General features: G+C 46.3%; 1 protein-coding gene across 1 annotated transcript; it reads left to right on the plus strand.

Annotated features, from left to right (window-relative positions):
* Nucleotides 1-702: 702 nt before the first annotated feature.
* Nucleotides 703-3,076, plus strand: LOC126480917 (G-protein coupled receptor Mth2-like). Its single transcript, XM_050104324.1, has one exon. It carries the CDS (start codon nt 736-738, stop codon nt 2,089-2,091), a length of 1,356 nt encoding a protein of 451 aa, XP_049960281.1. The 5' UTR covers nt 703-735; the 3' UTR covers nt 2,092-3,076.
* The last annotated feature ends 13,020 nt before the right edge of the window (nt 3,077-16,096 follow it).

Below are 16,096 nucleotides of genomic sequence, written 5' to 3' on the forward strand. Positions count from 1 at the left end.
GTGGCCGAGCGGTTCTAGGCGCTACAGTCTGGAACCGCACGACTGCTACGGTCGCAGGTTCGAATCCTGCCTCGGGCATGGGTGTGTGTGATGTCCTTAGGTTAGTTAGGTTTCAGTAGTTCTAAGTTCTAGGGGACTGATGACTCAGAAGTTAAGTCCCATAGTGCTCAGAGCCATTTGAACCATAGTGTAACTGAGGCGGAATAAGGGGAACCAACCCGCATTCGCCGAGGCAGGTGGAAAACCGCCTAAAAACCATCCACAGACTGGCCGGTTCACCGGACCTCGACACAAATCCGCCGGGCGGATTCGTGTCGGGGACCAGGCGCTTCTTCCCGGCCAGAAAGCCTTGCGTTAGACCGCACGGCCAACCGGGAGGGCGTTGCATTACTTACTGAGCGTCCCTCGTAAATAATTGCATAATTTAGGAGCAGGTGCGAATTCGTGGTCATGAACGGTTGTCTCAAGTTAGACGTCGTTAGCGTTTGAGTTTTTTAGAGTATTCGGCGTTGCCTTGCTTCGAAATTGTAAAGTTGTCGTGTAAGGAAACGAGAAACACGTCGTTCCGGTAGACACGCGTCATATCAGTTACAGTGAGGGAAGCGCGGCGCTGTTTCCGGTGGCGACTGCGTGGCTTTATCGGCTGGCGGGAGGAAGGAGGTCGGTCGCGTTTTCCGCTTCATATAGCGGGCAAGAGGTATCCGCGAGCAGTCACTGGAGAGTCGTACGGCGGCGATGGACGCGTGCGCAGCGGCTGCGTTGCTCGTCTCGGCGGCCGTCTTGGCGACAGCACAGCTGGGTCGTGCAGACGAGCCGCCCGAACTGGAGTTCGACTACCGCGCGGTTCAGCTGGGAGAATACTCCGCAGTCACAGGCCCGACGTACCGAAGCGAGTCCCGGACCGCGGCTGCAGCTGAAACGGCAACGTCCGCTTCGTGGGAGTCGACACCGTCTTCCGAATTTGGCTCGAACGAGACCGACGCCGACGCCGACGAGACTGTCAAACGCTTTCTGGCAATAAACGCCAGAGCGTCGCTAGATGCCGAGTTCCAGAGGCGAGAAGTTCAGGTGCTGACGTGCTGTTTCGCCGAGGGCGAGGAGGCGTGTGACGTGGAGTGCCTGGAGCACTTCGTGGCGAGTGTGCACGGGGGCGGCGGCGCGAGCAACCGGACGACGGCGGTGCGGCTGTGCAGCGCGCTGTACGGCCTGCTGGAGTGCCACGGCGACCCCCGGAGCGCCCACTGCTCGCAGTACTGCCGCTGCTTCAGCGCCGACCCCTGGGCGGACGCGGCCTGGGGCGCCGCGTCGGCGCTCTTCTTCGTCTGCACGCTGCTCACGCTGGCCGTGTACCTGTGCGTGCCGCGGCTGCGCAACCTGCACGGCAAGTGCCTCGCCTCCTACCTGGTGGCGGTGCTGGCCGGCGAGGCCGTCGCCACGGTGGCCAGCGCGCTGGTCTGCGGCGACCCCGACCCCCTGGTGCTCGCCGCCGTCCACTACCTCACTCTGGCGCGCTACTGCTGGGTCAACCTGCTGTGCGTCGACGTGTACTGCAGGTGCCGGCCGTTCCGCTCGGTGCGCCAGCAGCGTCGCGCCGGCTGCCTGTCCCCGGAGCGGCGCAGGTTCCTGTGCTTCTCGGCGGCCGCCTGGGGCGGCTCGGCGCTCGTCTTCGGCGCGCTCTGGGTCTTCCAGGTGGAGGCCACGCCCGTCATCTACACCGGCATCGTCTTCCTGCTGCTCGCCGCCAGCTGCGTTCCGCTCCTACTGACGCTGGCCAGGATCTGGAGGACCAAGAGGCAGACCAGGAAGAGCTGCGTCAACATTTCCAAGATGAGACTCAACTGGTTCTACCTGACGTCGAAGCTGCTCTGCCTGAGTGGCGCCTGGAAGCTGCTGTCGGTGGTGCTGTACTTCACGGTGCGCGGCAAGCCCTACTACAAGTGGCTCTTTGTCGTGCTGAAGCTGGAAGGTCCAATCGTGTTCTTCCTCTTTGTGTGCAACGTCAGAGTCAGGGGCCTAATACGCAAGCATCTTACGAACCTGGAATGGATAAACGGAGAAAAAAGCAACGAGAACTGTAGTAAATACAGCTGAGTGAGGTGCTATAGTTGCGTGCCTGAACAATGCAAAGTGACAAGTGAGTCAATTCCTATGAACTTTACATATCATTGTGGATAATTGCAAATTTTAGTAGAAGTGGAAAATATTTCTTTCTTTTTTTGAAAAATATGTAAAAATCTGCCAACCGGTTGCATAGGTTTTCTATATACCTTGACCAGGTTTCGTCAGCTCTAAGGGTGACTTCATCATAAGGTAATGTAATTACATGAAGAACATATCGTCAAAGACGTACAGTGATTTGAGAGCTGAGTTGCTCAAGTCATACATTAAAATATAAGACATAATGTTCTTCAAAGAGTCAAACATTAAAACGTAAGTAACACTGGCGTGGTTCAAAATGGCTCTGAGCACTATGGGACTTAACAGCTATGGTCATCAGTCCCCTAGAACTGAGAACTACTTAAACCTAACTAACCTAAGGACAGCACACAACACCCAGTCATCACGAGGCAGAGAAAATACCTGACCCCATCGGGAATCGAACCCGGGGACCCTGGCAACTGGCGTGGTGTCAGGAGACTGACTGTCTCCTCACACCACGCCGGTGTTACTTATGTTTTAATGTTTGACTTTTTGAACGACATTATCTGTTATATTTCAATGTCTCCTCACACCACGCCGGTGTTATTTATGTTCTGATGTTTAACTTCTTGAAGAGCATTATGTCTTATATTTTAATGTATGACTTGAGCAACTCAGTTCTTAAATCACTGTACGTCTTTGACGATATGTTCTTCATGTAATAACCTTACCTTCTGATGAAGTCACCCTTATAGGTGACGAAACCTGGTCAAGGTATATAGAAAACCTATGCAACCGGTTGGTAGATTTTTACATATTTTTCAAATTTGTGTTACTGTTGCTGCAGACGTCAGCGATGTTCAAAGTTGTACATTTCTTTCTGATTTTGTGAATATTGTAGCTATGTTGTCGTTGTGTTTCATAAATAATTTTTGATACAAAATCCTACATTTCTTAAATTACGATTCTCCTTGTCTTAATATTTGTGGCAGCTCCATTTGTGAAAATTCAAATTAGCACTGGATGTAATTACATGTTATTTAGTGTCCTCATATCCCAAGTTCAGTAAAAATTTGAATTATTGTAGTCTGTCTCAGGTGACCGACAGCTAAAAGAGGCCTAAAATAAAAATTTCCTGGTAAAATTACCAGTGTTACGTACCTACGATAAAAAAGCGTATGTTTGTCTGTGAAAGTGGACTCGATAAGCAACCTGAGCTATCAGAAATCGGAATCTAACCTGCATAACACTGTGTGCGTGTTGTATGAGTCACAGTTTCACTGCCGCCGGCCGGGGTGGCCGAGCGGTTCTAGGCGCTGCAGTCTGGAACCGCGAGACCGCTACGGTCGCAGGTTCGAATCCTGCCTCGGGCATGGATGTGTGTGATGTCCTTAGGTTAGTTAGGTTTAAGTAGTTCTAAGTTCTAGGAGACTGATGACCTCAGAAATTAAGTGCCATAGTGCTCAGAGCCATTTGAACCAGTTTTTTTAGTTTCACTGCCATGTAAGCCCTCAACAGATCGTTACATTAAAAACTTAAAACTAACATTTCGGTAAGCTATCTGACTGCATATTTGAATAAGAATTTACAAGTGATACAGAAACTGGTTTGTGCAACGGAATTTGCTGGATTACACTACAAGACATGTTGTGGTGTCAGTGTCTCTATTTTGGTCCTAAGTTTTGCACTCACTTCTTTAGATGACTGCTTTTCTCCATGTGGTTTACAGCAATTCGCAGCAGCATGCAGCAGCAGCGACTAAAGCTTATTCTTACTAAGAATGAGTTTAATACAAAGAAGTTTGCTTGGGTCTTGTTAACTACTAAATAACTTGTTAGAAGGGATTTCATAAATTAAGTCAATTTAAAAACTTCAGAAATCACCATGACCAATAGTAGTATGACAAGTATTAATAATTGCGAAATGCCTGACAATGATCTTATAAGTATCAATAACGGCTGAGTGAAAGATTAATAAATTACTTCAATTTCAAAGTTACATTAAGATTTAATAAACACAGCATATTTTTAATTAAATGTGGAGAATAATTATCATTATTTGGGGGATAAACGAGGCTTCTTTAACTGACAAGCAAAACATGGGATTATTGCAAACTCGGACTAACAATCACGAGCCTAACCCTGCAATTGCGCTTTACGCTATGCTTGAGAACTTTATCTTGATTTCCAACTACAAGCGTAGTTAAGCCATCTAAATCTCTTCTGGCCATATAAAAGAAAACAGGCCTTGAGTGTGGTGAGATCTGCTGTCACCGATGTGAGGGCAGCGTGACACGTCTTCTGTCTCCGAGCTCTCAACCAACACTACTGAATTTCCCCTCTCGCAGACAGACCTCGTCTCACAACAATGCTTTGAATCGCGCTCCCATGTTTCGCCCTCGGATTGTTATTAGCGATGTCTGAGTGGTTATTTGTTTCCATAGAGAACCGCAGAATCTTACACAATGCAAACAATAGCCTTAAGTTGGCTGTGTTTTTTCCGATACTCAGTGTACTATTTAAACAATGTAATGGAGAGTTCTGACACACTCCTTACACCAGTGTGAGAATTATAACTGAGTCCCTAGAAATCACAACTGACTGCACCCATAAACTTCAGCCTGCTAACAAAATCAAAGAATACTAAATGATAAATCGAGGAGCAAACATTTATCTCAACTGAAGGAGTATAAAACAGGGACAAAAGTCATTAGCCACATTTTGCAGGAGATCTCTAGATTATACATTTTTAATTAAACATGAATTTAGATATTCTTAATTGATGACAGTATGACTATACTTAACAAAAGTAAATCCTTCACCACTAAAAATTTTCAGCATTATACATTAAATTGGCTTTTAATAATCAGCATGTCTACTTTCGAAACACAGTTTGGTTCGTGCCAAGCTTTGAAACAAACGTTTCGGGCTGGCTGTGTCATTTTCTACCTTTAACAGGTGGAGTTTTGTTTATGCTATGCCCCAAGTAATTGTTGCTAATAACGACCAAAATTAAAGCAATTAACGTAGACCGGAGTTTAGATACGTGTAGTACCAACACATTTGCTGTTGTATTAAAAATTATGACTCTGAAGTTTTCTGATTGGCTGCAGAGTTTACGTCCGCAATTGAAACACAATAGTAGAAGAAATGTCCGCTTATGATACAAAACTCATACTTCACAAGCAAAAACGAATACTTTCTGGCAGTTTTTAACACACTCATCGTTCAGAATCAAATATCTGATGGAAATGTCTACTATACACAACTTGTATTTAATTTTCAATCAAAGTGAAAGTGGTATATGTTCCGCTTCGGTACTAGGTTCCTCAAGTAGCAACTTAAAAAATTGCACGCAGCATTAAAGTCCCTGAAAGGAAAGGACAAAGCTTTAATTATAGTTGAGTAAGTAAAATCAAATCACGGCCCACTGCATTAAAAGTAGAGTCTACATATTCTTTGAATACTATTATAAGCAATTCGCCTAACAGGCTTTAAACATTGTTATGCTACCCGCCTTGGCCTGGCGCAAATATACACACGTCCGTGAAGAACGAACACAATGCAACGACTGATTATTACAGCTTTAAAATCGTCTCCTTTTTTGTGGCAATGTCGGTCTGTGGAGGCCGTGCTTCTCATACCGTTGCATGCTCTTCTACAGTTTCCCGAGTACCGCATCTCCTGGAACGCGAAGCTGGGCTCCGGTTCGGACGCCCTCAGACGTGAACATGATACAATTTTTTCTCACTTATCGCCCTTCCCAAATCATTCAGAACAGTTTTGATTTTCCTCGCCTTATATTCTTCATATGATTGGCAATATTGTTTTAAACTTAGAAGTATAAAAATAAACACTCAACTGTGGTGTACGAAATTGCGCTACGCTAAACTTAAAAAATGCGTAGTTCTGCAAAGCAGAGTAATATTAGACCACTGTTACGTGTGCCTAAAGAAGAAAGGAGCCAAAGGCGTGCTAGCAGAAGGCATTTCCTGATGTCAGCGAAAATCCGAAAAGAAATTACCACCACTAATAATGCTTTAACTCACTTAAGCGAATCACTTCTGGTGAGAAAAACACGCATTTTTTGTAGCTGTAACAAAGTTACAAAAATACCCTAAGAAATACTAGCCTTATGTTTGAAATTAATACTTTAGTTGGCACTAAAAAAGTTTATAATTCGACCGTTACATATTGAAACACATAATCTCACCAATGTTCGGAAGTACTAATCTATTTTTAGTGTGTTGTACCTGTAATCACTAGTTGTTATTTTTGCTCTCGTAACTGATTAATTTCTGTCATCTAACTGTTGATGATTCCGTTCTGTTGCTTCTTTATTAAGCATTCTCAAATACCTGCTTTTAAAATTAAAAACTGTGTTCGACATTTGTAAACAGCATTGGCTGTTCTCATCTGTTATCACCCTGTCCTATCTTCGTCTGTTATGTATTATTTTGCTTCTAAGGTGGCAGAACTAACTCATTTCGTGTATCGGGTGGTCCCATAATTCTGATGTTACGTTTGCCACTAATTACGTTGGCGCCGTCCCTCGTCACTTTCGTCTTCGGCTGGTATACTCTCAATCCATTCTCTGAGTTCAGTAAAATGTTCATAATGTTCGACAAGTCGTGAAAGTTTCCCTCACTTTCGGAGGTGAGAGCGGTATCATATTTTGCTCTTATTATTTTCGCCTTTTCTATCTCATTTTTAATTCCACTTCTGAAACTTTTTTTTCGTTCTTTACTTTGGCTAATACAAATTCAACAGTAGATGACAAAGACAACATTCTTGCCTTACGCGCTGTTGAATTCGATAATTTCGTTCTTGTTCTTTCATTCTTATTTTTCCCTCTTGAAACTTGTACATATTTTATGTTACCTCTCTTTCCCCATAGCGTATACGTGTATTTTTTCTGAGATCCCAAACATCTTGCACCACTTAACATTGATGTACGCTTTCTCTAGATCGATAAGTCCTGTGATAGTGTCTTGTGAGACGCCCTGTTTGTCCGCAGGACAGAACAGGTAGCTGGAATTGTGGAAAGGGGCCAAAAGGGGCTGTCAGTTAGACTCAAACACATATAACTTTATTTAGTTGTCCGAAAAAATATAGCAAAATTTTTGAACTTAGTTATCGGCTGAATAGGTCACACTAGCTCATGCTCTAAGGGCATAACTACTTAAATTTAAAAATGGCTGAAAGCCATTAACTTAAAATTCAGAAGCAAAACATAATATTTAGAAGGCAGAAGGCATCACGTAATTAAGTTCTATAGCTTGGCTGACGGCCCAACAAATCTAACACTTGAAAGGCAAACAAGTTTAATTTAAAGACGGCTGAAGGCCCATGATTTAAACTGCAGGTAAAATTAATTTAAAAAAAAACACAAGGCAAAAAGCCTTATATTCAATTAGGGCTGAAGGCCCCACACAGACAAGAATTTTAATTTTAAAACGGCTGAAGGCCGATTACTTAAACCAACTAAAACAATTTTTAGTAGGCAGAAGGCCCAAAGCATTATCTTTAAACAATATTTTACACAGGCTGAAGGCCCAAACAATCTAAGATTTAACAAGTAAGGAATTTAAATTTTAAAGCGGGTGAAGGTACATTATTTAAAACCCAACTAAAAGCATACAAATTCAAACCATCGGCTATAAGCCATTAAAATACACAATCAAACACCAATAAGAAAAGGCAGTACAGCCAGCGGCACTCAGAAGTTTCCGGGGATCGGTCGGCACTTGAAATATTAACGTTCGCTTAGGGGAGACAGGTAGTCGGCCCAACTATATCCCCCGGCAACCCAACCAAGAGACAGTCAACGGACCCACCGACAAGACGACTTGCTTTCCACCCGACCAGTTCACAAGGAACTTAAAAGCCAAAACGTAAAAGGCGTAGCCGCCCACAACCAAGTATGCATAAGCTGTCAAAACTACACACACGTGTAGGTCAGCGACAACACGGTGTGGAAAGGACACTGCCTGAATTTTACGTCAGTGGCCAGGGCAGGTAACCGGAACAGTAACGGCCACAAGGCAGAAAATTCCGCTGGTGCACTTGGACTTCAAATACAGTTAAACTCCACCGGATGGTGGCCAAACTTTCGCCAACTCGAACACTCGCTGTTGCTCACGGGAATACCCCCAACAGCCAACCATGAAAATCAACGGCACAATGCGAGCAGTCTCGCTTCGGTAATTAAACCACCACTCAACTCTGATGTCCTGAGTCAGTGAATCACGAACCTCGTAGCAATCGGAACAGCTCCCACACACTGCGACACTGCGACACTGCGTAGAGACCGCCAGCGGGCCCTGCCCACTGCGCCGCGCGGAGGTTTCCTGGCTCATCCACACCAGGCGACCGACTGTCGCACACCGGCTAACCGGAAACTATAAGCATCAGACCAAAGATAGTACAAGGTGCGAATATCGACACACACCACTGCTGCACACCACACGTAGAAAGAGGAAGAACCACGGCATAACCGCAATAACCGCGGGAAACCAAACGCAGAGTAACAGTCAAGGTTTAAACCAACGCATAAGCGGGGGTCAGCATGGGTCACCTTTATTTTCGTACTCGTAGTTTCCATTATAACGCATAACGTTCCAACTTCGTTTCAGGAGCGTAAGGCAAAACTTCCTGTGCATTTGTATTCACCATTTGAAATAAAATATGCATCGCTGTGAGAGTGGAATGCAATGATGGAAATCTTACGTCTCTGACAAACCCACGGATTTATTACAGGTGTATTTTATTTATTCCATTATAGGTTCTCTCTTCGTACGCAGAACACGTAAGGACGAGGCTACAGATTCAAAGCTCTAGTGTTCATTCCCCAACTGATGCCAGAATATTATCTCTAACTTATGCCATCAGCGGCAATGATTTATATACCGTAGCTCACAGCCTACGTTCAGCTGTAGCTCAGCCTTTTAACTTGCTGGGTAAATCAAGTAAGAATTCAGAGAACGGCAAGGCCATACCACAATCAGCTAAACAGTGCTTAATAATATTCTACAGTGTTCAGACCAGCGTTCGTGTTTAGGACACCTGTACTTTACCAGAAGACTTGTAGCTTGTAGTATTGCGTGCTTTTTGCAAGTAATAAATCACAAATAAAAATGTATATTATCTGTTTTTAACCTTTATAAATGAATCCTTTTCGTTTTTCTTCATTGTACTCAGAACTGGACAGAATGTAGTGTACAGGTCTTCTGTTCCTTTAGACTTCCCTATATTTCTTGAATACTTTATCTTCAATATCTTTTGGTACAGCACACTAATGCATAAGTTCAATAGTAATGTGATGCAAGCTTTACAGTTGGAAACAAGACAGAAATAGTTTAGTAACAGATTACGTTGTAAATGGATCTTAGGCTGGGTGAACAGTGGATCTTGACTACCGCCAATTCTGTTCAAGATGGTTCGGTGGTATCGTGGTGGAACGCTGTTCAAGGCCGCAATCTGAGACACACCTACGTTAAATTCAGATGTGTCGATAATAATTCGACATGTCTTGTCTTCGAAAAGTTTAGATTTGAAATTAAAGTTTCAAAATTTCGAAACACACTAAGTTCAATAGATAAACGGACGTCGAAAAGAACATCTACTCTAAATTTTCATTAAATCCACACTAGAGTAGAAACCTTTATCTGTTGGTCCCTAGGCGCTACAGTCTGGAACCGAGCGACCGCTACGGTCGCAGGTTCGAATCCTGCCTCGGGCATGGATGTGTGTGATGTCCTTAGGTTAGCTAGGTGTAATTAGTTCTAAGTTCTAGGCGACTGATGACTTCAGAAGTTACGTCGCATAGTGCTCAGAGCCATTTGAACCATTTTGTTAATCCCTAGCTAACTGTATAATTGAATGTTAACGCTTTTTAAACACTGCTCGAGGAAACTAGTGTTGTTTGTGAGATTATTTATTGTTCTACGCACATAGGTACAACAAACAAAGTGCAGAATAGGACGTCGACTGCAGGATGTTCAATTTGTTCGTCCTCCACTGTAGGATACAGCTGCCGTTCTTTTTGTTGATTCTGCCTTACGGTCTTTGGCTAGAAGTCTGGAAAGTTCCCGCCCCCCCCCCCCTTGATGTTTTAGCTTATAGGACCTCTATGATTACTTGGTCAGACGTTCTAAGACATATTGATACTTCTGGAAACTTTTTATAGACAGATAATCGGGTATTATGTCTTGTCGTATGTGTAAATCATCAAAGAACGACACTATATATTTTTCTTTTACAGGCTGTGGAATTTCTATGAAGTTTACATCTATTGGCGTTATGACATTGTATATTAGTACTTATATGTGTGCCGGCCGAAGTAGCCGTGCGGTTAAAGGCGCTGCAGTCTGGAACCGCAAGACCGCTACGGTCGCAGGTTCGAATCCTGCCTCGGGCATGGATGTTTGTGATGTCCTTAGGTTAGTTAGGTTTAACTAGTTCTAAGTTCTAGGGGACTAATGACCTCAGCAGTTGAGTCCCATAGTGCTCAGAGCCATTTGAGCCACTTATATGTGTGTGGTATGTTGTTCATTTTTACCCCTCCCCCTCCGTCCTGTGAACTCGGTGATTATGTAATCTTTGGCAGTACGCTTTTGCGGTCTGTTGACCTTGGCCGCTGTTAAGGACATTACCGCCAGCCACTATATCTAAAAATTTCAAAGAACGCCAGCTCGTTTCGTATTATCACGGAATAGGCGACAGAGCCACGGATATCGTAGACGAATTGGAGTAGCAGTCTTCAAAACGAAAGCGTTTTGTCGCTGCAGCAAGCCCTTCTCATGAAATTTCAATCAGTAGCTTTCTCCATAGAGTGTAAAAATATTTTGTGGGCACCCCCTACATAGGGAGAAACGATCGTCATAATACAATAAGAGAAATCAGTGCTGTCACTGGAAGATTTAATTGTTCGTTTTTCCCGCGTGCTGTTCGTGATTGGAACGGTAGTGAAGTAGTTTAAAGGTGGTTCGATGAACCTTCTGCCAGGCACTTAAATGTAAATTACAGAGTAGATGTAGAAATATTTATTTGCAATGGTTGCTGGTTTCGGTCAGAATGTGACCATCTTCGAACCATTTACATCACGTCGGTAGGCGGTGGCCATGAACGGAACAGGTGTTGTGAATCCACGAACGTCAGCCACCATGGCATAAAGAGTCTGATGCAAACCAGTAACCATTGGAAACAAATATTTTATTGCGGTCATGACAGTTTTTAACCATTTTCTAAAATACAGTTCATTAATGAGTTTATTTAGCACCATCTTGAAAGATAGCAGGTTTCAACAAAATCTAATATTATTACAAAATTTATTTGAAAATTCCCTGGAGCTGGAGGAATGCCTATAAAACATTCCATATGAGAAGATTCTTGCGAGAATAAAATACATCTCTTTGCTGATTATAATTTTACTAGATAACCAAATACACATCACCTATTAACCACATCGAGTAGACATCATTAACCACCGTGCATTATTGGTATCGGCTGCACTGTGTATGAGCAAACAAATGGCGCTCATGTCGAGTAGTCGAGTATGGACGAAACGTGAAAATACCTCGCTTGAACGGGCCTTCTAACACAATGTAGAGCAAGTTAAGATTAATTAACGATTGGCCAGATGCGAGCAGAACTTGCGCTCTGAGGGTTCCCTACGCACTTAATTACGTTTACAGACAGTTTATCCATCGCGGGAATCGAGAATTTGTCAATTTTTGACCAGTTATAGTCACTGATACGGGCAAGATATAGGTCGCAGGAAATCCAAGACTTCCGAGTCTTTTAAGTTTGAAGTCGGTCACAAATGAGAAAAGAAATATTTTTTTCGTGTGATATTATTGCAAATTAACAAATTCTCATTTTTTTCTCTTACTTGCCCTGTAAAACCTTACTTCTTGCCAAATTTCCATGATCCTAGGTCAATGGGAAGTACCATACAGGTTTTGATGTGTGAATTTGCGAGTATCAAAATACGTGACATAAATGACTGTATCTTTCGATTACACTGAGTTAAAACCTTCAACATTGTGTATCACCAAGGGACCGTAGTCCTTGATATGTGACAGAATTTCAACTTCATACGTCTACCCCTTCGTGAGAAGAAAGGGTTTTCTGCAGTCGAATAGACAAACAGACAGACAGTGAGACAGACAAGAAAGTGATCCTGTAAGGGTTCCGTTCCGCCGACTGAGTTACGGAGCGTTAAAAAGAAGAGAAGATTAGAATTTAATGTCCCGTCCAAATGATCATTACAGACGGAATAAAGAAATATCCAGAGAGGAAGCAAGAAGAACAAAGTGACCGGTGACTGGAGCTTGTATATTTCACTGCCATGCTAGCGGTACGAGGTGTCGGCAGTGCCGGAGCATTTCTTTCTTGTTCCACTAAGGAGTTCTTAACATCGTGCCGGAATCCCACTCACTTTAGTGCCTGAAATAGTATTGCATGATGTGTTGTTCTGAAGACTGATCGGGACACATTTAGTGGTTGATTCAGATTCATTTTCTGCACTGATGCAGTACTAAAACCAGTTCAAATAAGGATCAACAGTGTCCCTTTGACCTGTTAGACACTAACTTACCACTCCTCCAAAACCAATAATGAATTCCCTCCTGTGGTCAAATACCTGTATTTAAAATGCGACCACTCCACTGGGAAACGCACACTGCTAAAAGGCAATACGCCATCACCAGTAGTTTCCCAGCAACTTACGCTGGTAATTTACACTAACTGAAAACATGAGAGCCAATAAGTCAAATGTCACTATTAAACACTACAGTTTCTCTTCTGCTGCTATTTTTTTTTTTTTTTTTTTTTTTTTTGGAGGGTGGCGGGAGCGGGAGGGGTGAGGCGTGTCATCAGTCTTCCGACTGGTTCGATGTGGCCCACTACGAATTCCTCTCCTGTGCTTTGGTACCGCGCGCCGCGGTATTTGAATCCCCGCCAGACGTCATGGACGTCGAAGACCCCTAGAGGTCTCTGCACCATCGAGCCGTAAGCTGTAGCGTCGCGCGCCTCCTGGCCCGCATTTACTGTGAGGGCGCCACAGGGGAACACGTGGTTGCAGCGGCCAATAGCGGCGTCCCTGACAGAGTACTTAAGCGCCTGCCTCTCGCTCAGCCAGACCACTATCATTTTCACCTCTCCCTCCGTTGCTCCAACCACCATCACATGGAGCTCATCCTCCACCTCACTTCCCGTCCTTCCTTCTCTCCCTGTCCACCACACCCCTGCGCCACTTTCGGTTGTAACTACCCCCAACTCCTCCTCCCCTATCACTGTCGCCCCATCGACAGCTACTGACTTTCCGCCACTCCCTGCACCGCCTCCGACGCGCTCCAAGCCAGCACGGATTTCGGCTCGACGTTCCACGGTCTCTGTGACACCCACGCCCCCTCCGTCTGCGTCATCCGCTGCTGCGGGTGGTCCTGCCCCCCGCCATCTCCCCCTGCAACCCGTCTCCTACCCCCTCTACACCCGGTCGTGACCACGAAACCCTCAAAGCGCCTGAATGTTGACCCTTCCCCCGTAGTCTCCTCCAAAAAAAACCCCACTCCTCGTGACCCACCCACCCCCATGGACGCGGCTCCGACCCCCGCCCCTGCCACGCCTGCCACCCACACCTTTGTCCTCTCCAATCCTGACCCTCAATTCCTTGATGCCCGCTCCCTCACCCTCGCCATCCGGAAATAACACCCCAATGCCCCCATCTCCCTTCTGATTCCTCGCAAGGACTCGGTCCTCATTAAATCCCCCAATGTTTCCTTCCACACCGATCTCCTCTCCCGCATCCCCCATATCCAGTTTGGCCAACGTGCAACCCTCACCCCCTACGACACCCCGTCCTCTCCCAGTCAACCTCAACCTCCCCGACGTCCGCCGACCTTCACCGCTGTGATCACGAAGCTTAGCCCCGTGATCATGGAGCCTGAGGTGTTGGCGGAACTCAACTCCCGGCCCGACATTGAAATCCGCTCAACCCGTCGCATCTTCAATGATGCTAGGCCGACTGTTCTCGTGTGGATATTCACCGAATCCTCCTCCCCCATTGACCGCATCCTCACCGAGGGAGCCCTCATCTACAATCGCCGTCATAAGGTGGACCCCTCCCGTTCCCCAGTCCAATCCTACCACTGCCAACGCTGTCTCACATACAACGACCACATTACCTCTGCCTGCAAGAACCCCCCTACTTGTCCCCACTGCAAAGCTTCACACTACCTCAAGAATTGCCCCAACCTCACCTCTCCCCCCTCCTGCAACATTTTCAATGAACCACATCCTACCTACTCCTCAAAGTGCAAAGCAAAACCTCCACCAGTCACCCCTGAGCTCACCGTCCCTGTCCGTCCTGTTGATGACCCCATCCACCCCAACAACTCGCTCCGCCCTCCCCCTACTGCTGATGACATCATCCGTTTCACCACCATTGTGCTCCAAAACATCCACCCCTTCCACCGCTTGCACACTCTTTCCCAAATCGCCCTCGCTGCCCGTTCCATCTTCCAACTTACCACCTATGCCACATACTCCCACAACCAGGCCCACTTCACCTTCTCCCCCCTCACCACCCTCGTCTAACTCTCCCCTCCCATGGTACACGAACCCTACCATCTCCAGTACCACAACATTCATTCCCTGCCCACCCACAAACTCCTCTTCCTCCACAGAAGCCGTCAGCACCGCGTGGATCTCTTCGTCCTAAATGAAACCTTCCTTCAACCCCGTATCTCCGTCTCCACTGCTCCTTACACCCTACACCGCACCAATAACCCGTACCCTCTGGCGCATGGCGGAGTTGCTTTAGGCCACCTCAAGCACCTCACTGTCCAGCCCCAACCTCTCCTTAACAATCCTGCCGAGCATCTCACCCTCAACCTCTTCTTCCCCACCCTTACCATCACCTGTGCCACCATTTATGTCCGCCCTCGCACCCCCATCCCGTACGATTTCCTGGCCCACATTGACCGCACCTTCGCCACCTACATGATTGCCGCCGACCTCAATATCCACAGCCGTGATCCTGCTGACCTCCAGCAGTGGCATCAGTTTCTCACCACTCTCCAGGGCGACCTGGTTCCCCTGCCTCAGCACACCCGACCCGAATCCAACAGCACTCCTGATGTGGTCCTTGCCTCTCCCAACCTCCTTGGGCGCATCACCTCAGATGTCCTTGACCTCATTGGCAGTGACCATGCTCCTGTTCTCCTCACCATCTCTAATGGTCGCCATCCCCGCAACGCTCCTCGCCCTCGCCCTGATGTCCCTCCTAAACTTGTCCACAGCTACTCCCGTGCCAACTGGGATGCCTACCGGGACTCCATTCACACCCAGGTTGACGGCCACGACCTTACCCTCCAATCTCCTGATGACATCTCTCGCGCTGCTGCCTTCCTGCACCAGACCTTGTCTGACGCCGTCGCCACCCGTATCCCTACCAAAGCCATCCACCCTCACCGCCCCGCCCTGCCTCCACAGGCCGTCCTTCTCCTTCGAGAGTCCCGCCTCTACCGCTGTTTTCTCTGCACTCGTGACCAGGATACACTTACCCACCACCGGCAATTACGACACATCCGCAACCTGCTTACTGCGAAGAAACGCCGTGGCTGGCGCCAGACATGTACACAACTCAACACCACGCTCCCCATAAACTCTTCCAAGTATTGGTCTGCTTTCCACCGCCTTACTGGGAACCGCCTCACCCCCCAGTACCCTCTCCTCCTTAATGAACGTCCCTTTCCTGACAACCTCAGTAAGGCCAACCACTTTGCCCCCCACCTCTCTGATGTTTTTTCCATCCCAGATGATCCCCACTTTGATTATTCCCTCTTCCCTGATGTCATGGACTGTACGAATACCTCTGTTCCTCCCCTTGCTCCTAGCTTCCAGTACTTGGGCCACACCCCACCATCTGAACTTAACACTCCCATCACTACCCA

Source organism: Schistocerca serialis, chromosome 5, assembly GCF_023864345.2.
Source record: "Schistocerca serialis cubense isolate TAMUIC-IGC-003099 chromosome 5, iqSchSeri2.2, whole genome shotgun sequence".
NCBI classification, from domain to species: domain Eukaryota; kingdom Metazoa; phylum Arthropoda; class Insecta; order Orthoptera; family Acrididae; genus Schistocerca; species Schistocerca serialis.